The following is a 27725-nucleotide window of genomic DNA, read 5'->3' as shown; positions in this document are numbered from 1 at the left end:
TAATGACATAATACATACTAGAACATTGATATAACTTTTCCAACATGCCACTAAAATGAATGTAATGTAATGTTTCCCAATAGTCTTGAAAGGCTAGTCTTAATTCCTCATTGCCACCTTTCTCTCATAACCTCTGATTTGAAAGGACTTGAGTCCACTTGACATGATTCCACTTGACATGATGGAACCTAGTAGTGGGCACTAATATCGATAAAAAAGTAACAATAAAATAACAATAACGAGGCTATATACAGGGGTACAGAGTCAATGTGCGGGGGTTAGTCGAGGTAATTTGTACATGTAGGTAGGGGTAAAGTGACTATTCAGAGATAATAAACAGCGAGTAGCAGCAGTGTAAAAACAAAAGGTTAGGGGGTCAATGTAAATAGTCCGGGTGGCCATTTGATTAATTGTTCAGCAGTCTTATGGCTTGGGGGTAGAAGCTGTTAAGGAGCCTTTTGGACCTAGACTTGGCGCTCCGGTACCGCTTGCCATGCTGTAGCAGAGAGAACAGGAAATTCACCATGTATTTACGTCGCCGAGACATAGAATGGGAATCTTTGTCTAAGAGGGCCTCGGTCGAAAATACTAAATGCGCTATGAAACTCTCTCCAGTCGCTCCTTTACAGACATTGGGATGCATAGGCATGATGTCCGATGTCAATTACTCATTAATTATCCCTTCCTTCGATGTATTAACTATGGCCCACTTCCTTGCACGGTAGAAGCAAAACATTTATTAAAAGAGCTAATTTTACTCAAACATTTTTAAAGGGTATTAGTCATAAGACTTTAAATAATAATAAATCATTTGGTGGGTGCTTATATTTGTCCTATTTCACATATCTATTAATTGGAAATTAGCTTTTTTGCACATCCCAACTCCCCCTGAGACACCTTCGGAGAGTGTTCGGCTACTGGCCCAACACTGTAACCGCTCGGCTACCCGCCGCCCTGTGTTTTGGCATGTACAAAGTAACACAAACAAAACAGGTGAAATATCATACATTTAAAAAACCAACCTAAAACAATGAAATTTACTGAATATTCACATTTTAAAAAATGGGCAAGACAAAAGATTTAAGTGCCTGAACAGGGTATGGTAGTAGGTGCCAGGCGCACCAATTTGTGTCAAGAACTGCAATGCTGCTGGGTTTTTCACACTCAACAGTTTTCCATGTGTTTCAAGAATGGTCCACCACCCAAAGAACCTCCTGTCAACTTGACACAACTTTGGGAAGCATTGGAGTCAACATTTATTTTATTTAACTAGGCAAGTCAGTTAAGAACAAATTCTTATTTACAATGACGGCTTATGAACAATGGGTTAACTGCCTTGTTCAGGGGCAGAACAACAGATTTTTACCTTGTCAGCTCGGGATTTGATCTAGCAACCTATCAGTTACTGGCCCAACACTCTAACCACTAAGCTACCTGCCGCCCCAGCATCCCAGTGGAGTTCATGCCCCGACGAATTGAGGCTGTTCGGAGGGCAAAGGGGGGTTCCAACTCAATATTAGGAAGCTGTTCTTAATGTTTTGTACACTCAGTGAAAAGCCAGAGCGTCCTTCACTCGTCTCATTCATTAGTAGGGGTGACTGGTTTCAGGATTTTTGGAGTCGACTCCGACTCCTGTGGTTGGAGTTAAAAGAGTCAACTCTAGTCCTACTAGGAAGACACATTTTGCATTCTAGGGAGGACTTGCATGAACATGATACTGCCCATTTGCTTATCAACTTATAAAAGGCCTATGTTGTTTGTATATAGAAGGTGATGTGTAGGAACTAGAATATTTCAGTGATATTTCTGCTGTGCGCAGCCTTGACAGATCCCATGGGATGATGCGGTGCACTCTAAGCCGATAAACCTATTATTTGCTGTGTTATGAAATTATTATCCAAGCATTTGCTTTATTCCAAAGGACGATTTGCACAGGATTAATTTTTCCAAATGGAAAATTATTATTATTTTTTTTTTATTAAATTGACTCTTATAACAGAAACCTGGGGTAGAAGGTTTTATGCTAGGCGTGAAGATATTTCAACGTCATGTCTAGACGATGACAGGCTACACTGATAACTCATGCTTGGCTGACAGATGTGTGTCGGTGTGTCTCCATAATATTAGGAATAATAGGAAGTGTGATCATAATCATTATTTTAGTGATCCATGGTAGACGTCCTTCCATTATGATTATTTGAGCTGCAACATTTTTGGGGTCTGAAACTTACCTTTCTGGTAATAAAAAAATAAATTGCTATGGTGTACTCAGGACACAAGCTCAAATTCATACAAATATTCAGAAAATATGAAAAATCATGTATTACTTTTTTCCTATTCAAAAAAGTGGGGCAATAGGGCATGACATGATTGAAATGCTTTCTAAATATGGTAACAACAGTTTATTAGCACAAGAAACTCGGAATAGGCTACCCAGTGGTCACAGATGTCATTTCAACATCTAGTTTTGATTTACATTTGGTTGAAAAATCACCATGTCATTGGATTTAGGTTAAAAATTACAGGTGAGGACTTTTTGCAAATCCAATCCCTTTTCCAGGTTGATTCAATGTCATCATGTAGATTTTATTTGTTGAAATGACGTGGAAACAACGTTGATTCAACCAGTGTTTGCACAGTGGATAGTTGTTACAATGTTGCAAGTTCGCTATAGCAACAGCTTCGGGCCGGACACAGTTGATTGATTTGGCATAATGTTGCAATTCACGAGCGACACTTCAAGTCAAACAGATAGAAGGGGAGGCAGACAGGCAGAGTAGAGAGATGAATGCATTTGTACTTAGTTGACAATGGAAGTTATAGGACTACTGCTCTATTGGCCTATAGGCTATCTCTGAGTTCCATGCGCTCATTTCTTTCGCCGCCAATGGCTCACGGTGTATCAATGTGTCCATATGGCAGAAGCTGGTGCTCTTGCATTAGTTGAGTTCTTACTTTCAGATTTGTATCATTTTAATTAACATTTTTATTATTAGAGATAAATGAGAAATGAAAATGTTATTATTGAAATTAAACTGCAGATCGGTAGAAATAGTATAATAAATTGTAAAGTTCCCCAAACTTGAAACTCACTCGCCGCCTATGTCAGCTACCCAAGTTTATCAGGCATTGTGTTATCTTGGAATATTCCGTCCGGATTTTCTTCTTAGCCATGGTCAGCTCAGAAATTGACGAATAGGCCTACAAACTTGAACTCCCCAATTATCATGGCAATTTAGCCCACTAAGTGGAACTCGCGTACAGCAGTCGTGTGTAGTCTAATTTCATTCCATAGGCTATTTTCCATTTTATCTGTACTGTTTTTAGGATATGGTGTGTTTGATAAGACGTTAATTCATATTCACGTTGAAGCGCATTTGTATTTGATATGGGCCACCATTTGGGCTATTTGATTGGAAACACACATGATGTAAAAAGTGTCTGTTTCATGACATTGGAATACATTTGGTTGCCCTGTAGGCTACAAAAAAGGCCAAAGAGGCTATATACTTCTACGTAGAGGCTACATTATTTATGTTAGATGACCTTGACAGAGCATAGCAGTGCACCTCTCCAACTGCACCGTGGAGAGGCACGGTGGGCATGGACAAGATACATACACTATACATACAAAAGTATGTGGACACCCCTTCAAATGAGTGGATTTGGCTATTTCAGCCGTTGCTGACAGGGGTATAAAATTGAGCCGACCACCATGCAATCTCCATAGACAAACATTATTAGTAGAATAGCGTTACTGAAGAGCTCAGTGACTTTCAACATGGCACCGTCATAGGATAACACCTTTTCCAACAAGTCAGTTTGTCAAATTTTGGCCCTGCTAGAGCTTCCCCAGTCAACTGTAAGTGTTGTTATTGTGAAGTGGAAACATTTAGGAGTAACAACGGCTCAGCTGTGAAGTGGTAGGCCTAGGGTTGCAAAGGGTCAAAAACTTTCCGGTAAATTTCTGGACATTTTTTGGTTAAACTATCCCCAATTTAATGGAATTGCAACCCTCTGCTGTCACGGATCCACCCCGGTACTGCTGCTCATTCTGTTCACCAGTTCCGGAGGTCGACGTCACTGGCCTTCTTGGCTTCACTGAACTGGATTCATTATCATCAACCCCAGACTTTTTTGATTACGCACACCTGGTTCCCATTTCCCCTGATTAATACAGCATGTTATATATGTGCTCTCTGTTTCCCATTGTCCTTGTCGGGTATTGTTCCCCATTGTCGGGTATTGTTCCCATGTCCGTTGGTTGCGTGAGTACCATTGCGTTGTTTCAGCTTTTGTGCTGTGTGTTTTGTGCATTGTGTATTACGGGTCTCATCCCGTGTCTTTCTTCAAGGTTTACCCTTGCTCTTTTGTTTAGGTACATCCCAGTGTTTTGTATACGTGTTTGTTTTGGGTGTATTAAAAAACGCTATTATGTATCCCCGTGTCTGTCTCCAAATCCTTTATACCAGTGTGACATCTGCATGAACAGTGCTTTCTTCCATCAAATGTAAAGCTGATTCTCAAGATCTTACACACTAATGAGATGCTATCGAGCCCACATTACTACACTGTCTGAGCCAAGGACTACATGCTTTCTGGTAAGTTTTGATTACAATACTGGGTGGGGTGAATATATTTTGTGACCTACATTATTTTTTGTTAACAAGTAAATAGCAGCCTACAGCAACGTGTGTTTAAATCACTACTAACTTGTTAACAATTTCTGCTAGTTAGTTTTTGCTACCATGTGGGTTTTAGCTTGCTTGAGCCTGCTAACTGAGGAGTGTTAATTCACTTGTTTCCATATGTTTCAGTTTAAAACATTTATCTTAAAAAGGAGTTGTTTAATCTAACTGCTTAACTATTTATCTGTACATGGATTTTTATTTATTTAAATGTACTCATTGTTTTCTAATATTTACAGGAAAATGCCACGGGCACTATCTGATGTGTGGAAACATTTCACTGCAGCTAATGCAGAAGGAAAAGCTGTGTACATTTGCAAATACTGTGCCAAATCATATGCGAAGAATGCAACAAAGATACAGAACCATCTGGCCAAGTCCATAATGTTCCCTCAGTGGTCACAACAAGCAACCTCTGACAAAAGTCCCTTTACTTCTATTCGAGGTGAAAATGATGAATCAGACACCTTATTGATAGCAACAGCTCGTGGTCCTCCTTCTCATTCATCAGATAAATGCTGATGAATGTCTTGCTCGAGCTGTGTATGCAACTGGTTCACCTCTGATGCTCACAGGCAATGTGTATTGGAAGGGATCTGAATGTTCTTCGCCCAGCATACACCCCTTCCAACCAGACATGCTTTATCTACTCATTTGCTGGATGCAGAGTTCAACAAAGTTCAAGTGAAGGTCAAGCAAATCATATAGAAAGCAGACTGTATTGCAATCATCTCTGATGGGTGGTTGCATGTTCGTGGGCAAAGAATAATTAACTACATAATATCCACCCCTCAACCAGTATTCTACAAGAGCACAGACACAAGGGACAACAGACACACGGGTCTCTACATTGCAGATGAGCTGAAGGCAGTCATCAATGTCCTTGGACCACAGAAGGTATTTGCACAGGTGACAGACAATGCTGCGAACATGAAGGCTGCTTTGTCTAAAGTGGAGGAGTCCTACCCTCACATCACACCCATTGGCTGTGCTGCTCTTGCATTGAATCGGCTACTCAAGGACATCATGTCACTGAAAAAAATTGTTACACTCTGCAAGAGAGCCAAGGAAATGGTTAGGTATGTGAAGAGCCATTAAGTTATAGCAGCATTCTACCTCACCAAGCAAAGTGAGAAGAATAAGAGCACCACATAGAAGCTGCCCAGGAACACCCTTGAGGTGGTGTTGTCATCATGCTTGACAGTCACCTGGAGGGGAAGGAGTCTCTCCAAGAAATGGCCATATCACAGACTGCCGATATGGACAGCTCTATCAAGAGGATCCTCCTGGATGATGTATTTTGGGAGACCGTGGTAAGCAGCTTGAAACTCCTGAAACCTATAGCAATAGCCATTGCACGGATTGAGGGAGACAATGCCAATCTGTCTGATGTTCAGACTCTGCTTGTAGATGTAAGAGGAGAAATCCATACTGCCCTGCCCACTTCACTGTTGCTCCAAGCGGAGGAAACTGCAGTTCTGAAATACATCAAAAAGCATGAAGACTTCTGCCTGAAGCTCATACACGCCGCAGCGTACATGTTGGGCCCCAAGTATGCTGGCAAGCGTATCATGTCTGGTGCAGAGATCAACAAGGCCTAGGGTGTCATCACTACTGTGTCTCGCCTCCTTGGCCTTGATGAGGGCAATGTTCTTGGCAGTCTGGCGACGTACACTTCCAAGCAAGGGCTTTGGGATGGAGATGCAATATGACAGTCATGCCAACATATCTCATCAGCCACCAGGTGGAAGGGACTTTGTGGATCTGAGGCTCTTTCCCCTGTTGCCTCCATCATCCTCCAAATCTCACAAACATCATCTGCCTCAGAGCACGACTGGTCCTTGTTTGGAACATAGTCTGACATCCTCAATGAGCCATCCTCAACAAGGTTGGAAAGTGACAGTGAAGATGAGGCCTCAGAGTCTGATGTTCAAGAGGTGGACATTGAGGAGGTCCAGGGAGAAGACATGGAAGCCTGAGAGGAAGACAACCACACCTTTAGTTTCTAGACTATTATTTTATAAATGTGTGTTGAAAATGTTTTTGGGAGATGAGATGGATCATTCAATGTTTCCTTTTTTTTTGTTCAGTGAAATCATCCCATGTGAAGAGTCAACTCATTTAACTAAAGTTCAATTCGTAACTAAATAGTGTTTTTTATTTCTATTGGAAGGATTTAATCAATTTCGATTATGTTTACTTATGATAAGGTAAATATATCCGGGGCGGCAGGTAGCCTAGTGGTTAGAGCGTTGGACTAGGAACTGCAAGATCGAGTCCCTGAGCTGACAAGGTAAAACTCTGTCGTTCTGCCTCTGAACAAGGCAGTTAACCCACTGTTCCTAGGTCGTCATTGAAAATAAGAATTCATTCTTAACTGACTTGCCTAGTTAAATAAAGGTAATAAAAATATATCCAATGCAAAAAACAATTAAATGGTATTAATTTGCATATAATTCTCACAAAGTTTCCACCTCTGAATATTCCCCAAAATGTACAACCCTAGGTAGGCCACACAAGCTCACAAAACAGGACCGTTGAGTGCTGAAGCGAATTGTGGGTAAAAATTGTCTGTCCTCGGTTGCAACACTCGCTACCGAGTTCCAAACTGCCTCTGGACGCAACAGAAGCCTAGCTTGTAGGCCTATGGTCCTAAATGAAAGGGAAACAGATTGCCATTTGTAGCCCAATAGATCACTGAAATCAGTCAAACCGAGCTCAATAACTCAATGCATGCACACAGTCCTATTGAATATGAATTCACCTATATTGTGTGTAGGCCTATACCATCTTGATGTACCCAGTTTATCAAGAGATTCACCATTCAAATACATTCTTACCGTTATGTAGTTTGTTTAAAAACAAAGTCAAATTGATTGTATTGATACATGGCTGTCGCTGGGAATTTTTCTCATCAAGAAGTTAACAATTCATTATATTTATTATTGGCATTAAATGTCAACCTCCTTGACCCCCACAAATCATCATTAGCCCTTAAAAACCCATATCGGTCATTCTCTACCTCTGACCCAGGTACTTCCAGTGTCCGCCCAGGTTTGGACTGTTCGCACCAATCCACAAGGTGATCCGTATCGGTTTCCCCTCCACCAGCCCGGCCAAGGCCAAGAAGAGCAAGCGCATGGCCATGGGGGTGTCATCCTTGGCCCACAGCCCCAGCAGCTCGTCCATCAGCTCTGTTAGCTCTGTGGCTTCCTCAGTGGGCGGGCGGCCCAGTCGAACTGGCCTGGTGAGAGATACACATGCATGCATAGACATAAACCAACCAATGTATTTTCATGACTATAACTGCCAGTCTAATGGGGTGGTATCATTCATGTAAAGTGCCTTCAGAAAGTAGTCATACCTTAGTAGTCATACTTTATTGAGTTACAGCCTGAATTCAAAAATGATTAAATATATATTTTTTACACATAATACCCACAATGACAAAGTGAAAACATGTTTTTAGAACTTATTGCAAATGTTTTGAAAATGAAATACAGAAATATCTCATTTACATAAGTATTCACCCTTGAGTCAATACTTTGTAGAAGCACCTTTGGCAGTGATTACATCTGAGTCTTTCTGGGTAAGTCTCTAAGAGCTTTCCATGCCTGGATTGTGCAACATTTGTCCATTATTTTTTCAATTATTCAAGCTGTGTCTAATATCCAACGTTTTGACAGACAAGCTGTCTTCATCAGGGTATAATGAAGACAGCTTGTCTGTCGAAACGTTGGATATTAGGTTATTAAATTATTGCATCTGAGCGCCTAGAGTGTGCGGCTCTCCTTTTCTTTTTCAATCATTGCTATACAACCATTTTCAGGTCTTGCCATAGATTTTCAAGTAGATTTAAGTCAAAACTAACTCAGCCACTCCAGAACATTCACTGTCTTCTTGGTAACTGACTCCAGTGTATATTTGGCCTTGTGTTTTAGATTATTGTCATGCTGAAAGGTGAATTAATCTCTGTGTCTAGTGGAAAGCAGACTGAACCAGGTTTTCCTTTGATTTTGCCTGTATTTATTTTTTATCCTGAAGAACTCCCTAATCCTTAACGATTACAAGCATACCCATAACATGATGCAGCCACCACTACGCTTGAAAATATGAAGAGTGGTATTCAGTAATGTGTTGTAATACATTTGCTACAAACATAAAACTTTGTATTCAGGACAAAAAGTGAATTGCTTTGCCACATTTTTTGCTGTAGTACTTTAGTTCCTTGTTGCAAACAGGATGCATGTTTTGGAATATTTTTACAGTTGAAGTCGGAAGTTTACAAACACTTAGGTTGGAGTCATTAAAACTTGTTTTTCAACCACTCCAGAAATTTCTTGTTAACAAACTATAGTTTTGGCAAGTCTGTTAGGACATCTACTTTGTGCATGACACAAGTCATTTTTCCAACAATTATTTACAGACAGATAATTTCACTTATAATTCACTGTATCACAATTACAGTGGGTCAGAAGTTTACATACACTAAATTGACTCTGCCTTTAAACAGCTTGGAAAATTCCAGAAAATTTTGTCATGGCTTTAGAAGCTTCTGATAGGCTAATTGACATAAATTGAGTCAATTGGAGATGTACCTGTGGATGTAAAAATCTGTCTGTCAAAATGTTGGATATTAGGTTAAATATATATTAGGTTAAAATATATATTAGGTTAAAATATTGCATCTGAGCTCCTAGAGTTCATCTTTGGGAGCAATTTCCAAACGCCTGAAAGTACCACGTTCATCTGTATAAACAATAGTACGCAAGTATAAACACCATGGGACCACGCAGCTGTCATACAGCTCAGGAAGGAGGCGCGTTCTGTCTCCTAGAGATGAACGTAGTTTGGTGTGAAAAGTGCAAATCAATCCCAGAACAACAGCAAAGGACCTTGTGAAGATGCTGGAGGAAACAGTTACAAAAGTATCTATATCCACAGTAAAACGAGTCCTATATCATCACAACCTGAAAGGCCGCTCAGCAAGGAAGAAGCCACTGCTCCAAAACCGCCATTAAAAAGCCAGACTACAGTTTGCAACTGCACATGGGGACAAAGATTGTACTTTTTGGAGAAATGTCCTCTCGTCTGATGAAACAAAAATATAACTTTTTGGCCATAATGACCATCGTTATATTTGGAGGGAAAAGGGGGAGGCTTGGAAGCCGAAGAACACCATCCCAACCGTGAAGGACGAGGTGGCAACATCATACTGTGGGGGTGCTTTGCTGCAGGAGGGACTGGTGCACTTCACAAAATAGATAGCATCATGAGGCAGGAAAATTATGTGGATATATTGAAGCAACTTCTCAAGACAACAGTCAGGAAGTTAAAGCTTGGTTGCAAATGGGTCTTCCAAATGGACATTGACCCCAAGAATACTTCCAAACTTGTGGCAAAATGGCTTAAGGACAACAAAGTCAAGGTATTGCAGGGCCATCACGAGCCCTAACCTCAATCCTATAGAAAATGTGTGGGCAGAACTGAAAAGGCATGTGCGAGCAAGGAGGCCTACAAACCTGACTCAGTTACACCAGCTCTGTCAGGAGGAATGGGCCAAAATTCACCCAACATATTGTGGGAAGCTTGTGGAAGGCTACCCGACACATTTGACCCAAGTGAAACAATTTAAAGGCAATGCTACCAAATACTAATTGAGTGTATGTAAACTTCTGACCCACTGGGAATGTGATGAAAGAAATAAAAGCTGGAAAAAATTATTCTCTCTGCTATTATTCTGACATTTCACATTCTTAAAATAAAATGGTGATCCTAACTGACCTAAGACAGGAATTTTTACTAGGATTAAATGTCAGGAATTGTGAAAAACTGAGTTTGAATGTATTTGGCTAAGGTATATGTAAACTTCCAACTTCAACTGTATATTGTACAGGTTTCTTCTTTTCACTGTCAATTAGGTTAGTATTGGGGAGTAAATACAATGTTGTTGATCCAGCCTCAGTTTTCTCCTATTACAGCCACTGCTGGCTTGCCTCTGAAACTAAGCAGGGTTGGTCCTGGTTGGTCCTTGGATGGGAGACCGGATGCTGCTGGAAGTGGTGTTGGAAGTGGTGTTGGAGTGCCCGTAGGAGGCTCTGGTCTAAGAAAATATCCCAATTTCCAAGGGCATTGGTTGGGAACATAGAGGGCTGTCTTTCGGATGAGACGTTAAACATGTGTCCTGACTCTCTGTGGTCACTAAAGATCCCATGGCACTTATCGTAAGAGTAGGGGCGTTAACCCCAATGTCCTGGCTAAATTCCCAATCTGGCCCTCATACCATGATGGCCACCTAATCATTCTCAGCTTTCAATTGGCTCATTCATCCCCTTCCTCTCCCCTGTAACTATGACCTAGGTCGTTGCTGTAAATGAGAATGTGTTCTCAGTCAACTTACCTGGTAAAATAAGGGTTAAATTAAGTTAACTTAAAAACTCTATAACTATTTTATAGTCACCATTGGCCTCATTGTGAAATCCCTGAGCGGTTTTCGTCCTCTAAGGCAACTGAGTAAGGAAGGACGCCTGTATCTTTGTAGTGACTGGGTGTATTGATACACCATCCAAAGTGTAATTGATAACTTCACCATGCACAAATGGATATTCAATGTCTGCTTTTTTATTTTTTACTACTTATAGGTTTCCTTCTTTGCGAGGCATTGTAAAACCTCCCTGGTCTTTGTGGTTGAATCTGTGTTTGAAATTGCTCGACTGAGGGACCTTACAGATAATTGTAAGTGTTTGGTATAGAGGTGACTTTATCAATATATTCGCTTGTATTTACCCCCCAAAAATGAAATGCTAATTAGCTGCTAGTGTGGCTATCATAAAGAACAACAAATGCCATGATGATCTGGACGAGACTGACGAATCGAGAGACAATGGTAAGAATCTCTGGATTAACTGTAATGTTAGCTAAATGTAATAATGATTAAATTGGCTACATTTCTTTAAAAGGACAATTCCGTGATCTATCTTGTGCAAGTTTAAAAATGTACACAATACCTGTTAGCAAAAGTGTCAGCTTGAGATAACGTGCAGGAGCTTGCAGGGATTTTTTGTTTTTCATGATGTCTATTTTGATGCTAATTAGCATTATTCGAATCTGAGAGTAAATTGAGCTGAATATATTGATAAAAGTCACGTTGTCCAAGAGAGATTTACATGGTTCTCAAAAACGTCACACCAGGGTAAGCCTACACGAAACACAGCCCTTATTTTGTTTTTTTTATATGTTTTCCCTATGGGAAAAATAAGTGGTGGAAAAACGATTGAAGTCATTTCCCTGTTTAATCTCTAGGTTTTATGGGTATTATAAAACCTCCACTGTGAGGCTCTGTAGGAATTAATGGATTATACAGTATTTCAATTAAAGGACAAAATTACATGTATTTAAGTATTGCTTTGTTGTATTGGAGGACAATAACATTAGTACTTTCCAAAACGTACTCGGAAATGTTTTTATATATTCTATTTTTTATGTTTAGCTCACATAATATAATTAAAAATATGCATTATTAAGATGGCTGTAATATAATAAATGTGTCAAAAACAAATGTAGACATTAAATGCATTTCTATGGCTTTCAAAATATTTTTTCCAATGGTGGGTGAGTGGCAAGATGGAGGCGCGGTGGTTTCAAAACAGCGCCCTCTGTTAGTCATCTAGTGTAGATATAAATAATTGAGCGGTATGCACACACAAAAACTTGTCCCAGGTGCTGGATCAGAGAGGACAACGTAAAACAAAAAGTAAATCTGTACACTGGTATAATGCTCCCAAAGCGTTTAGTTGCATTATACACATTTTTGCAGACCTGACAGATACAAACAGACTGAAAGATGAAACTGACAGAGAGCAAGAGATGGAGAGAGACAGAGGATGGAGAGAGGTTAAGAGAGGGCAGAGAGGGAGACAAAGAAGACATGCAATACAGTGCCTTGCAAAAGTATTCAACCCCCTTGGCATTTTTACTATTTTGTTGCTTTACAACCTCTAATTTAAATATAATTTTATTTGGATTTCATGTAATAGACATACACAAAATAATCCAAATTGGTGAAGTGAAATGAAAAAAACAACCAAAAAAACAGAAAAGTGGTGCGTGCATATGTATTCACCCCTTTGCTATGAAGCTCCTAAATGAGATCTGGTGCCACCAATTACCTTCAGAAGTCACATAATTAGTTAGATTGCATACAGGTGGACTTTATTTATCTGTCACATGATCTCCGTATGTGTACACCTGTTCTGAAAGGCTGCATAGTCTGCAACACCACTAAGCACAGGGCACCACCAAGCAAGCGGCACCATGAAGAACAAGGAGCTTTCCAAACAGGTCAGGGACAAAGTACAGATCAGGGTTGGGTTATAAAAAAATATCAGAAACTTTGAACATCCCACGGAGCACCATTAAATCCATTATTAAAAAATGGAAAGAACATGGCACCACAACAAACCTGCCAAGAGAGGGCCGCCCACCAAAACTCATGGACCAGGCAAGGAGGGCATTAATCATAGAGGCAACAAAGAGACCAAAGATAACCCTGAAGGAGCTGCGAAGCTCTTCAGCGGAGATTGGAGTATCTGTCCATAGGACCACTTTAAGCCGTACACTCCACAGAGCTGGGCTTTACGGAAGAGTGGCCAGAAAAAAGTCATTGCTTATTTTTTTCTTTAAGCAAACACGTTTGGTGTTCGCCAAAAGGCATGTGGGAGACTCCCCAAACATATGGAAGAAGGTACTCTGGTTAGATGAGACACAATTTTGGATTTTTGGCCATCAAGGAAAACGCTATGTCTGGCACTAACCCAACATCTCTCATCACCCGAGAACAGCAGCCCCACAGTGAAGCATGGTGGTGGCAGCATGCTGTGGGGATGTTTTTCATCGGCAGAGACTGGGAAACTGGTCAGAATTGAAGGAATGATGGCGTTAAATACATGGAAATTCTTGAGGGAAACCTGTTTCAGTCTTCACATGGCTTTACAAAGTACTGCTTTTTTTTTTGGGGGGGGGGGGGGGTGAATAGTTATGCACGTTCAAGTTTTCCGTTTTTTTGTCTTATTTCTTGTTTGTTTCACAATAAAAAATATTTTGCATCTTCAAAGTGGTAGGTAGGCATGTTGTGTAAATCAAATGATACAAACCCCCCCAAAATCTATTTTAATTCCAGGTTGTAAGGCAACAAAAGAGGAAAAATGCCAAGGGGGGTGAATACTTTCGCAAGCCACTGTACATGAGACAGGACACACACTGTATTTGGCACAATATAAACATTTTAGAGACAACACACAAACACAGTAGTGACACATTACATAGAATAGTTAGAACACGTTGGGGACACAATTACTGATTATCATAGCATATAAATATGCAATATTATTTTAAAGCTAGTATTGATATATTATCAGTATTGATTGAAATGTCTGTCTGTGTATGTCACCCCTCCCCCTCTTATCAGGCAGTCAGGTGACATATTTGGAAGATGTAGCACATTAGGTCAATTAACCTCAGCCAGCATTAGGACACCCTAATTATCACAATCTGGCACATCAGGTGGCCATCTTGGTGCTGGCAGTAGGGCTAAAGTACAGACATACTGTGTATACCCAGAAAACATGACCCCATTGGCCCCATGTGGGTATTCGGTGGCCAAGGTGAGCACGGGCTAGCCCACACCAAGCCAAACACAGGCTAGCCTACACCAGCCCAACTCGGGCTAGCCCGACATGGGCCAGCCCACACCAAACCCAACACTGTCATGGTTCCACCTGTCACGAGAGGGCTGCAGATACCGTCCTAGAGACATTAACATCACTCAGGTGTGTCCTATTTACTCGTTATGATTTCCATGTTAAAAGGGGTGTGTTTTCTGTTGTCCTTTGCAGAAGCTTGAATTGTATACCGTGTGCGGTCGTTTACTGAGTGAGTTTTCGAGACTTAGTGTGTGTTGTTTTTCTAGTGTACTTTGATCCTAAAGTATTCATGTTTACCCTTAACCGCTGATTCTGCATCTGGTCTTTTCTCTGCACCTGGGTCCAACCTCACTACGTCACAGCAAGCTTCTGCCTCAACATGGACCCAGCAGAGATCACCCAGATCCAGAATGCTATAACCCACCAAGGATAACTACTGTTGTGGCAGCAAGAACAACTCTCCCAAATATCAGAGACCCTCTGGGCACTTACCGATTTTGTCCAACCCCGGCCCAACCCCAACCCAGGAGGAGCCAATGCCCAAGTCTCATCACCCAGTGCTACAGGCGTCGCCATAGTTCCTCCAGGGAAGCTGTACCGGAGACCCAAGATCCCAGCCCCCGATTAATATGACGGCCACCCGGGAGGATGCAAGGGGTACCTCACTCAGTGCGCTCTGGTGTTCGAGCTACAGTCCTCCTCGTTCCACACCAATCGGGCCATGATAGCCTATATCATCTCTCTACTCTCAGGTAAGGCCCTGGCGTGGGCAATGGTGGTGTGAGAACAGCAGCCACCATCCTGCAGCTCCACATTAGCCTTCACTGCCAAGCTGCGACGAGTCTTCAACCACCCAGTCAGCAGACGAGAAGCGGCAACCCGACTGTTCAACATTCAACATTCTTGCTCGACCCGCGAGGCTGACGGGGCATTTGGGAAGCTTAAGGGATGTTTAATCTCCGGACCCATCCTTGTCCATCCGGATCCTACCCATCACTTCATGGTAGAGGTGGATGCCTCAGACACCGGAGCGGGGGCGGTCCTTTTACAGCGGAACGAGGGGGACAAGAACCTGCACCCATGTGCCTATCTCTCCAAGTGGTTCTCGCCAGGGGAACGCAACAACGATGTAGGCAACCAGGAGCTCTTGACAGTTAAGTGTGCCCTTGAGGGGTGGAGACACTGGTTGGAGGGGCACCTCATCCTTTTGTGATCTGGACGGACCATAAGAACTTGGTCTCCATTCAAGAAGCCAAGAGGTTGAACGCTTGCCAGGCTAGGTGGGCTCTGTTCTTTAACAGGTTTAACTTCGCACTAGCCTATCGCCCGGGATAAAATATTTAGAAAGCAGACGCCCTGTCCCGCCAACACAATGTCTCTAATGAGGAGAGGGACTGCGAGCCCATCATCCCCAGCTCCCGCATTGTGGCCCCCATGATATGGAGTATTGATACCACGGTCCGACAAGCCCAGACCCGAGAACCTGACCCCGGCTGGGTCTCAATACAGACTTTATGTTCCGCGATCAGCCCGTTCCCGGGTACTACAATGGGGACACTCCTCTGAAATTAACTGGGCATCCAAGGGTTCATCGGACACTGGAGTTCCTGAGGCGGAGATTCTGTTGGCCCAGCATGATTGAGGATGTGAGATCCTTCGTTACGGCCTGCTCCACCTGTGCCCAAAGCAAGTCCTCACAACAGCGACCGGCTGGGTTGCTCCAACCTCTGCCCATTCCCAGCCAGTCCTGGTCCCACTTGTCCGTAGACTTTATCACAGAGTTACCCCCCATCCCAAGGGCTTACCACTATCCTGGTGGTTGTCGATCAGTTTTCCAAGGCTGCCCATTTCATCACCTTACCCAAGTTGCCCTCAGTGAAAGAGACCGCTGATCTCATGATTACCCATGTCTTTTAACTACACAGACTTTCCCAGGACATTGTCTCGGATCGTGGGCCCCAGTTCGTCGCACGGTATTGGAAAGCCTTCTGCTCCCTGTTGGGGGCGTCAATGAGTCTTTCCTCTGGGTTTCACCCAGAGTCTAATGGGATAACGGAGCGGGCCAACTAGGAGTTGGAGAAGTTCCTCTGCTGTTTCGTCTCCACCCAGGCCACCAACTGGATCAAGTTTCTCATCTGGGCAAATATGCTCAAAACACACTGCCGAACTCGTCCACTGGACCGTTCGAGTGTCAGTTCTGGTTTGCTGAACTGCGTTTTCGAAAACTGAGTTTTCGAGACTTAGTGTTTGTTGTTTTTCTAGTGTGCTGTGATCCTGCTGCTACCGTTTCTCAGTAAAGTATTTATGTTTATCCTTAACCACTGATTCCTTGTCTGGTCTCTTCTCTGCACCTGGGAACAACCTCACCACATCACAAACATAGGCCAGCCGACACCAAACCCGACATGGGCCGGTCCACACCAAGCCCGACACAGGCCAGACCACACCAAGCCCAGCACCTAGAGGCTGGGGCTCATTAGAATATTTGGGGGCGTAGTTTGCACAGTTATTTTTGTGCAACCGTGACTGAGTGTCATTCCAGTTTAAGTGTTCTGTTGTGAGATACCCATTTGTTTTTTCTCGTACACTGATGACGTCTTTATAAAGACTTAAAATAAATTAGTGCATATTGTCATCAAATAGTATGCTGTAGTCACACTGTCACTAGGCCTCTCGTTGCCTCAGGTGTGTGTGTCTGTGCATGCGCACAAGCATGCATGTGCATGGGTGACCCAGTCTACTATTTTGATCACAATTCAGATCTGTTCAAATCAGACCAGAGGTAGGCAATTTTGGTTTGAGGGCCATATTGGGACTTACAAATTCAACGGTGGGCGTCACAAATTTTCTTTGGACGGATTTGTTTGTCGAAAGTAATTTGGGGGTCAGAAAAAAATATGTATTATCATGTCTGTATACTTTCTATCTAGTTTAAGACCTTGAAGTGTTAACTCATGTAATTTGTATAAAAAGGAATCCATCACATCCACAGCACCCACCATTTGAACAGCTCTTGGTCCGGATCCGGCACGGGGTTGTATTGCCCACCCTTGGTCTAGGCCTGTTGTTTAGATGTCTGACTTTATATCCGGTATATTCAAAAGTATGTGGACACCCCTTCAAATGAGTATATTCTGCCACACCCGTTGCTGACCGGTGTATTAAAATCGAGCACACAACCATGCAATCTCCATAGACAAACATTCACAGTTGAATGAACTTACTGAAGACCTCAGTGACTTTCAACGTGCTCTGCTAGAGCTACCCCGGTCAACTGTAAGTGCTGTTATTGTGAAGTGGAAACGCCTAGGAGCAACAACTGATCAGCCACGAAGTGGTAGGCCACACAAGCTCACAGAGCGGGACCGCTGAGTACTGAAGAACAGATCCCTGACCTTAACCCCATCGAACGCCTTTGGGATGAATTGGAACGCCGACTGCGAGCCAGGCCTAATCACCCAACATCAATGCCCGACCTCCTTAATGCTCTTGTGGCTGAATGGAAGCATGTCCCCGCAGCAATGTTCCAACATCTAGTGGAAAGCCTTCCCAGAAGAGTGGAGGCTATTATAGCAGCAAAGGGGGGACCAACTCCATATTAAGGCCTATGATTTTGGAATGAGATGTTCGAAGAGCAGGTGTCAAGATACACTACATTACCAAAAGTATCTTTAGTTTGCTCCTAATTTCTTTCTTCTCTAATGCTCCCAGACAAATGTCCTCAATAATAATAATTCAAATATCATGAAAGCCCCTTATTTCATGCAGCATAGAAATAATTTATGAAATCCCCTTTCTTTTTCTTGCATTTTTAAATTGAGTGTGTATAAAAAAAAATGTGTAATGCTGCAAGACAAATTTCCTCATCTTATTTGTTTCTCTCACCTCCTTCCCCCCTCTCTCTCCCCCCATTCCTCCCCCTACCTAACCACCCTTCCCCCCCTACAAAACCTCCCCTCCCCCTCCATAGCTCACAGAGACGTCGTCCCGCTATGCCCGCAAAATTTCAGGCACTACTGCGCTGCAGGAGGCACTGAAAGAGAAACAGCAGCACATCGAGCAGCTGCTGGCCGAGAGGGACCTGGAGCGGGCTGAGGTGGCAAAAGCCACCAGCCACATCTGTGAGGTGGAGAAGGAGCTCAGTGTCCTCAAGGCCCAGCACCTGCAGGTAGGCAGTAACCTGAGTGGCAGTTTTTGTCATGAAATTGCAAGCCCTATTTTTGTACTGCTTTGGTCAGTTTTATGCGATAATATTGCGATGATTTCACTGTTTTAGGCTGAAACAGTGAGGTGATTGGTCAAATTCACAATAATTGTTGATTTTGCAAAAAATATTCTATCGCAGAATCCTGGGGGGACTGGCTTACTAGACTCAAAGCGGGCCTAACTGTAAATAAACCATCTCTAATGCGCTTTGGTTCGCCTGGAGATGTGCATTGTTCATAAACAAATCAGTCAGTCAGCTATTTCTGACGATTCAGAATCTCATGCAAGCTGAGCCTCACATTCATAAAGCCATTCAAAGCTGAATGTTATCTCCCATGGTTATCTCTCTTTTCTAGACAAGGTGCACACTAGTTTTTGCATTGCCCAGTCCCCTTTTTGGGTGGAGATTTCATTTACGGAGCAATGGAATAATATGAAAAATCCGCCTATCCAGGGCACTGGTGATGCAAAACTAACGTGGCCAAGGAAAGCAAGTCCAGCGCTCTCAACCAATCAGTATTTATAGCGGAAACAGAGAGGGTCTTGGCCTTTGGCTAGCCATACCTACGTTTATGTCTCCAACCATGCTGGCAAAGGCACACAGCTAGGAAATAAGCTAGCATTTATTTCACTAGAAAGTTGCTAAATGCATGCCAGACAAAGCTTCTCTTGTGCGTTCTTCACGATTAAACAGTCACCGTGGGTGACTCGGGAATTTAAAGAGCGCCTCAACCAGAAAAAAAGTGTTTAAATCATGTGGCAGTAAAGAGGAAAGGAGGCAACATCAAAATCCTACTACGGCAAAGGGAGGCTTACTGGATATCGTATCTAAATCATTGACCCCTAGTGGTCAGAATACTGACTGATCTCATGCCCTTCTTATGAACAAATCTTTATTTTATGAACAAGTCTTATAAATTGATATATTCTTTCTACAGCTTATTAGCGTACACTAAATATGTTCCCCCTGTTGATGATGCTCATTATACATTAAGGTTGAACCAAAAGATTACATGTAACAAATATGAAATGAAATATGAAACAATTATGTGAAATTGAATTAAACAATAATGCATGTTGATGCTAATATGATGTACAATATTCAATTGTTTCTATATGATAACAATAGCGTAATATATTTAATATGCCATAAAAAAAAATATTTTTTAGTTTCACTAATTCATTTTAATTAACTTAATAATTATGACACACCCCTCACTAGTGTCATTGTTTGCACTAATTGCACTGTTTGTCTCCATAACCTGGTTCAAGTATTCATGATATTACCCTGAGAAAGGCATAGTGATGCGAAACGTTGGTAAATACCCATTAAATTGTTGGGAGTTTATACATGGAGTGTGCGACTTTCTTTATTTTGATAGTTAAAAGTTTATTCGCCGTTAGTCAGCACCTCCAGATAAACACATTTTTCTGGGTGTGCGCCTGCTCATGTTTTTTAAGCTAGTAAAGAGGAAAGGAAAAATGTTCAGAGGAGACTCAAAAGCAAGATCAAGGAGTGCAAGGCAGCCTACAAAGACAAATTAGACAATGTTTTTAAAGACAATGACAGTAGGAAAGTCTGGCAAACCATCACAGGTTACAAACCAAAGAGACATTGCATGACTGTCGATAATGACCTTGTCTTTGCAAATGTTTTGAACCATTTCTATTGAAGGTTTGACATGGGTGATTTTACATCGCAGCATAAATGGCCATGGACAGTGTAGACAGCATACCAGCTGTTGATATACAAATCCCTGTGATGACGTCAAGCAACACTTTCAACATGTCATCCCAAGAAAATCATACGGTCCAGACAGCTTCAGCAGGAAGGCACTCTGGGCATGCACAAACCAGCGTGCATTACTACCGTTCCAGAAGCTGTTCCAGCTGTCACTGGACAGCGGGATAATTCCAGACTTATGGAAAAAGTTGCTGATTGTTCCAGTACCTAAAAACACCAGGCCAAAAGAAAATAACGACTTACGCCCTGTAGCCCTGACATCTGTACCTTTGAAAACAAAAAAACAGTATTTCTGGTGTCTCATCCCAACTAGATCTAAACCAATTTGAATACCGCGCCTTCAGGCGTGTTGATGATGAGTTACTGGACATGCTGAACATCATATACGAACACTTAGAACAGGCAAATAGCCTAGTGAAAATTGTATTCATTGACTTCAGTGGTGGACAAGCTGGTGAATTTCGGTGTCAACTCTCTACTGATCAAACGGATCAACAGTTTCCTTGTGAATTGTACCTAACAAGTGAAGTTCAACTCTGCCATCCCCACATCTAGAACGGTGAATACGGGAGCATCACAAGGGTGGGTACTTTCACCGATCCTGTACACACTGTGAACGAACGATGGTCAAGCCTCTGAGCCAGCCCACACATTCTTTAAATGTGTAGATGACACCGCTCTTGTGGGTTTTTCCACCCAGACCAAGGTTTTGACAGAAAAACTGTCAAATTCGCCCAGTGGTACGCAATTCGTCCAGTGGTGCGCAGATAACTTTCTTGAAATAAACGTTAAGAAAACAAGTGATTGTAATTTATTTTTAGAAGGAATGAAACTGCACTATCCCCTACGAAGTTCAATTGGGAATCCGTCGATAGAGTGACCACGTATAGATATCTGGGAATCGAAATAAACGAACTGAAATTCAATGACTGTATCCTTGCAAAAAGAAAGAAACTGCCACATACAATGTTTTTTTTTACGCAAACTGAAGCATTTTAATGTTGATTGCCATATCCTACAACTGTTTTATAAATCTGTCCTGCAGAGTGCGCTGTCCTTTGGTCTGACATGCGTCTTTGGAAACATCACAAGACCATGTCAAGCTTCAGCGCTTGATCAAGACGGTGGGAAGGATAATTGATATAGACCAATAATCAGCCACCAGTCTGTACACAAAACCTATTCTCCAAAAACTTGAAAGCATTTTACAGGACAGTACCCATCCCCTTCACTCAAAACTCAGTCGCAGCAGCCGTAAAAGTGGAAAGAGACTTCTTTAAGACCACCAGTGGCGCTTTTGTAGCTCAATCTAATTCGTGCTGATAAAAAAAAAATCCATAGCTCTAACACATGCTCAAACTCGCACACTTTTGACAGACTTAAACATCTTCAAATTATCGAGATATCAAAGTGTCACCGACATAAACCTAAACAATAGGCCTATAGCAAATGTAGCATATGGCACACATTTTTCAAATGCAAATAGCACTTTTCGGTAGTGCTCAAAGCATGCAATTCCCGAGAGCAGCATTTATTTTTCATCTGGAAGCATTGAGCCCAATCAGTGCTCCATGACAACAAAATCATAAACAACAGTGTAGTAACAGAGTTGGCTAGTCCTTAGTTTTTGTGTTATGCTCATGTAAAACAATTTGGCTAATCTATATTTCCATATTTCCTAGTCACTTGAAGATCCAGGGGTATTAAATATATTGGAATGACTGACAATCTGACACTTGTTTTTTTAAATGTAAAGATATAGCCTAATCATATTATAATCTGTAGTAGAAAGGCATGGGTAAGAAGAAGCCTGCATAACCAATCCAAAAAGAAACATGAAACATCCATTTATGGCCAGCTATGTAAACTATAACATTGACTTATCCTGCAATATGTCGTTCAATTGGTTATATTCATTTTGGCTCTTCTAATGCTTCTTATTAAGCAAGTTGACATTTATTGAGATGAGTCTTGTCCTTGAGGCAGAACCGAGCGATTTCCGCTAGATGGGCCACCTGCAAAATTGGCTATATTGTAAAAATGTATGAAATCAGACACTTGCTTTTTGGTCTTAATTTAAAGTTAGGCCTTAGGGTTAGCAGTGTGGTTCGGGTTAAGGATGGGTTTAAAATCAGATGTTATGACTGTGGCTGTGCCAGCTAGTGGCCAATCTGCAGAGCTGCCTCCAAAACAATATTTGTGATGAAAAACACTAACCTGCGCCCCTTAAAGGGAAAGTAATCGAAAACTTTATTATCCCACCAGGGGGAAATTAATTTGCTTAAAAAGACAGTATATAAAAACAGAACAATACGCAATCAAATTCATTTGAAAGTGTAATAGCCTACATATTTACAGTGAAAGTACAATATGCTGTACACTCACGTGACCAATAGACTATCCATTGTGTATATCAGTTGAAGTCGTAAGTGTACATACACTTAGGTTGGAGTCATTAAAACTAGTTTTTCAATTGTTCAATCGCAATTGTAAATGAGAACTTGTTCTCAACTTGTCTACCTGGTTAAATAAAGGTGAAATAAAAGATAAATAAATAAATGATGGTAATTAGCCATAAAAGCCGTTGGGCCGTGCAAGGACAGTGGTGACAGTGTGGCTACCTCCAAAATAGCACCATATTCCCTATATAGTGCACTTGAGTGTGAACATGTCGTGTGCAGTGAAAAGGGGCATTTGAATTGGCACCATATCCCCTATATAGTGCACTACATAGGGAATAGGTTGTCATTATACATATGTAGGATCTTAAATTGATCACTCTTTTGTTGCTGAGAATGTTTTTGCACAGCAGGAAATGCAAACTTGTAGTGTATTCAAGATTTAAAAAGGCTTCTAAGGTTTGCAATTTCCACTTCAAAATATATCAAGCCCTACAAAAAAATTCCATTAATTATAATCCACATAATAATTCACATTTCCTGTTGCAGAAGGACTATTTTCCTGCTGTAAATAACTGGCTCAAATTAAGATCCTACCTCTGTAGTTGCATGCTGTCACGGTCACTGCAGACTACACACTCACACCAGCCAAATCAGCAGCACCCACTCTATGACTCAACCAGGGAAATGTCCTAATATGTCATCCCAATGAGTCTGCAGATGTTGATGAGTCACACAATGACAGGGCTCTTGACTGAATTAAGAGAAAAGCAACTGCATATCTGTCAGACAAATTAATCTGTTAGATATGGAAGTTGACAACATATAGGGCTGGTTTCCCAGCCAGTTTAAGCCTAATCCAAGACTAAAAAGCATTCTCAATGGTGATTATCCACTGAAATAATGTTATTGTAGTAGTGTGTGCTGTACATCATTGGAACTGACTGACACACACAAACACACACTTGCAGGAAAGCATATCTAATGTGCTCTGGTTCGCCCCGGGGTGAGTGATTTGAGTGATTCTCCATTGAAATAGTTGTTTTAGTCCAGGACTAAAATGTATCTGTGTCTGGGGTTGTTCCATGTCATATATATATATATATATATATATATATATATATATATACCTTTATTTAACATTTCAGCAAGCCATGATACCAACCATCTCAGATTGTTCTGAAATCGTTTCTGTAGTTAAAAACAGATAAGATAAGTATTACGGAAACATTTTGTTGGAATATAATTTGATCTCTGAGAAATTAAGCTAATTGATTGCACCCAAATTGGCCATTTTAATTGATAGCATACAATAATTATTAATAATATAATATTCAATTATAGTACCTAACATCCAAAGTTTTTTTTAACGATGAGTAAGACAAAGAAATGGACAAAAGCCAACCACAGACCCTCCACACCTCACACCAATCCCACCCCAACAACCAGTATATACAGTGCATTCGGAAAGTATTCAGACCCCTTCACTTTTTCCACATTTTGCTACGTTAACACCTTATAATAACATGTATTAAATAAATAAAAATCCTCATCAATCTACACACAATACCCCATAATGACAAAGTGAAAACAGGTTTTTATTATTTACAAAAGCATTCAGACCATTTGCTATGAGACTCGAAATTGAGCTCAGGTGAATCCTATTTCCATTGATCATCCTTGAGATATTTCTACAGCTTGTTTTGAGAACACCTGTGGTAATTTCAATTGATTGGACACAATTTGGAAAGGCACACACCTGTCTATACAAGGTCCCATAGTTGACAGTGCATGTCAGAGCAAAAACTAAGCCGTGATGTCAAAGGAATTGTCCTTAAGAGTACTGAGACAGGATTGTGTTGAGGCACAGATCTGGGGAAGGTTACCAAAACATTTCTGCAGCATTGAAAGTCTCCAAGAACACAGTGGCCTCCATCATTCCTAAATGGAAGAAGTTAAGAACCACCAAGACTCTTCCTAGAGCTGGCCACCCTGCCAAACTGAACAATCAGGAGAGAAGGGCCTTGGTCAGGGAGGTTATCAAGAACCTGATGGTCACTTTGATAGAGCTCCAGAGTTCCTCTGTGGAGATGGGAGAACCTTCCAGAAGGACAACCATCTCTGCAGCAATCCACCAATCGGGTCTTTATGGTAGTGGCCAGACGGAAGCCGCTCCTCAGTAAAAGGCACATGACAGCCCACTTGGAGTTTGCCAGAAGGCACCTAAAGGACTCTCAGACCATGAGAAACAAGATTCTCTGGTCTACGGTGAAGCATGGCGGTGGCAGCATCATGCTGTGGGGATGTTTTTCAGCGGCAGGGACTGGGAGACTAGTTACAATTGAGGCAAAGATGAACGGAGCAAAGTACAGAGAGATCCTTGATAAAAACCTGCTCCAGAGCGCTCAGGACTTCAGACAGGGGCGAAGGTTCACCTTCCAACAGGACAACGAACCTAAGCACACATGCAAGACAACACAGGAGTGACTTCGTGACAAGTCTCTGAATTTCCTTGAGTGGCCCAGCCAGAGCCTGGACTTGAACCCGATCGAACATCTCTGGAGAGATGTGAAAATACAAACTTTTTTATCCTAATAGCAGGAACAGCACCATGTAGTGGTCAGAACCTGGTAACATTAGGATGTTGGATGGGACACACCAAATTCACTGAGAATACATAACATAGGATGAAGAAACAAAATTCAGCGCCACAGCTCCATACTACTTGTCAGACAGATTTTGAAAATGTGTAACTCATTGTTAGAAAAAGGTTTGGTCCTTTTATAAGAATCCTATAAATTAAAAGTGATGATTTGGGTGCAATCAATTAGCTTAATTCAGAGATCACATTATATTTCATCAAAATAATGTTGCAGGAATGCTAATCTTATATGTTCCTAACAACAGAAACGATTTCAGAACAATCTGAGATGGCGGCTGTCGAAAATCTTCTTTCTTGTGCTTTTTATTAAGGTGGAACGACCCTCTGGGAAACTGCCCCTTATTGTGTAATCTACACAAAGAAATATACTCAACTTGACAAATTAAACATTATTCATCCATCAATGTTTATTTTCATTGTACACTTCACTGTACATGTAAACCAGGCCTAAATTAGTATGGGTAAGTGTACTTACTGAGAACGTGTCAAAGCACTCAGTGATAGCATGGTATAGCTCATCCCTGATATGTTTTTTTCTCTGATTACAGTATGTCACAGAGACTGAAAGCAACCTCCAGCAAGTCAAAACTCTGTTGGCAAGCACTCAGAAGGACAAAGTAGAGTTGGCCAATCAGCTTGAAGAAGAGAAAAGGTACAGTGTCAGGGATTTCTATGGAATGATTCATTTGTGGCACAAAAATATATAAATACTAAATTGCTCAGAGCAATTGAATATCTCTCTATATATATATATATATATATATATATATATATATATATATATATATATATATATATATATATATATATATATATACACATATATATAGTGAGCGGACCAAGTAATTGGGCGTCACTCTAAAGCGGGAAGGTGGAATAAACGAGTCAGGAGTATGTTTTCTTGATTGAACACAGTTCTCTATTGAGGGCATTTGGTCAACACAAACACTCCAACATAATCAATGAAAATCTTCCAAGGAAAAACATACATCTTCTCCAGATGAAACAGGAACACAATAGGATTATCTTTAAACTACAACAAAAGTCAAGTGCGAAAATCCCCTCTATTATTCCATTTATGGTAATCAGAAGAACATTGCTAGGGCATTGTCATTTTCATATGCCCTGCTTTTAAAATACAAATTTTATTAGCTAGCTGCATTAGCCATCTTTGGTAGAACTTTCAGCTGTGAATATAATCTATTGTTCCAGTAAAAGAGATAATATGCGTCCCAATGGCACCCTATTCCCTATATAGTAATACTTTTTTCAATAGGGTAGCCATTTGGAACGGATCCATGGTTGTCGGTGCTGTGATCAGACCTGTGCCAAATACATATGTCAAACACTTTCACATACTTAAAGTGCGCTTCATTTAACCTGACCAGTTTTCAGGGTGGGAGTATTTATCACTTTTGGGACTATTCCATTGCACAGGGCAAGCTCAGTCAAGTGTACCTCAAGTGATTTAATTGACATACTGTATGCAGTTCTTGAAATGGGACAATGCTTTCCTATACAGTGTACTGAGTCCGACTCCTCTAATTTTCTACTGCTGGAGTACTGGCACCTTTTATGATGAGTATGGTCACCCAAAATGAGTACCCACACCTATTTAATTCTACTTCATGCACTGTCCATATGTATTTTGAACCAGGTGTGGTACTGTGTAGCTCAGTTGTTAAGAGCATGGCGCTAGATACGCCAAGGTCAGGGGTTCATTCCCCACAGGGCTCAAATACGCATGTCAAAAATGTATGCAGTCACTGTACTGTAAATTGTTTTAGAAACCATTTGTTGGGTCGTGTTGCTCTTCTGTGGCACTTCCCTGACACCTTGTGGCCGACGTATTATTACAGGAAAGTGGAAGACCTTCAGTTCAGAGTGGAGGAAGAGTCAATCACCAAAGGAGACCTTGAGGTATTTATCTACCATTTGGTAAAAAGCTTAGATCAACAATAGTTTGATAAACATGTTTTGAAGGTATGAGAATGTGTGTTTTATAAGATTACTTTAGCAAAAGTGATCGAATTTTGCTATTTCTATAGTGTAATGTGAAAGTTATTGAGTAGTAGGCTGGTAGCGATCGACACTATGATGCTCAGTTAGGTTAGAGTGACCAAAAGCCTGTGCCAAACATATAGTGATTAAAACAAGAAGTGAGAAAGATAGACAGGGACGTTTCACATTTTCAATGTTTAGGGGCGGCAGGTAGCCAAGTGGTTAATAGCCTTGGGCCAGTAACGGAAAAGTCACTGGTTTGAATCCCTGAGCTGACGAGGTGAAAAATCTGACTAATATGCCCTTAAGCAAGGCACTTAATCC

At 41.3% G+C, this 27725-nt stretch overlaps 1 protein-coding gene across 4 annotated transcripts in view; it reads left to right on the top strand.

Annotated features, from left to right (window-relative positions):
* Nucleotides 1–27725, top strand: part of LOC139420762 (CAP-Gly domain-containing linker protein 2-like) — a 74208-nt gene that overhangs the window by 33323 nt on the left and 13160 nt on the right. For all 4 annotated transcript variants that reach the window (XM_071170982.1, XM_071170979.1, XM_071170981.1 and 1 more), the window contains exons 5-8: nucleotides 7722–7935; nucleotides 18360–18557; nucleotides 25949–26052; nucleotides 27260–27320. In XM_071170982.1, coding sequence (XP_071027083.1) covers nucleotides 7722–7935; nucleotides 18360–18557; nucleotides 25949–26052; nucleotides 27260–27320 — 577 coding nt within the window. The remainder of the gene's footprint in view (nucleotides 1–7721; nucleotides 7936–18359; nucleotides 18558–25948; nucleotides 26053–27259; nucleotides 27321–27725) is intronic.

Source organism: Oncorhynchus clarkii, chromosome 12 (genome assembly GCF_045791955.1).
Source record: "Oncorhynchus clarkii lewisi isolate Uvic-CL-2024 chromosome 12, UVic_Ocla_1.0, whole genome shotgun sequence".
NCBI lineage: Eukaryota > Metazoa > Chordata > Actinopteri > Salmoniformes > Salmonidae > Oncorhynchus > Oncorhynchus clarkii.
Note: the sequence above shows the minus strand (reverse complement) of the source record. Positions and strands in the feature narration are given on the sequence as shown.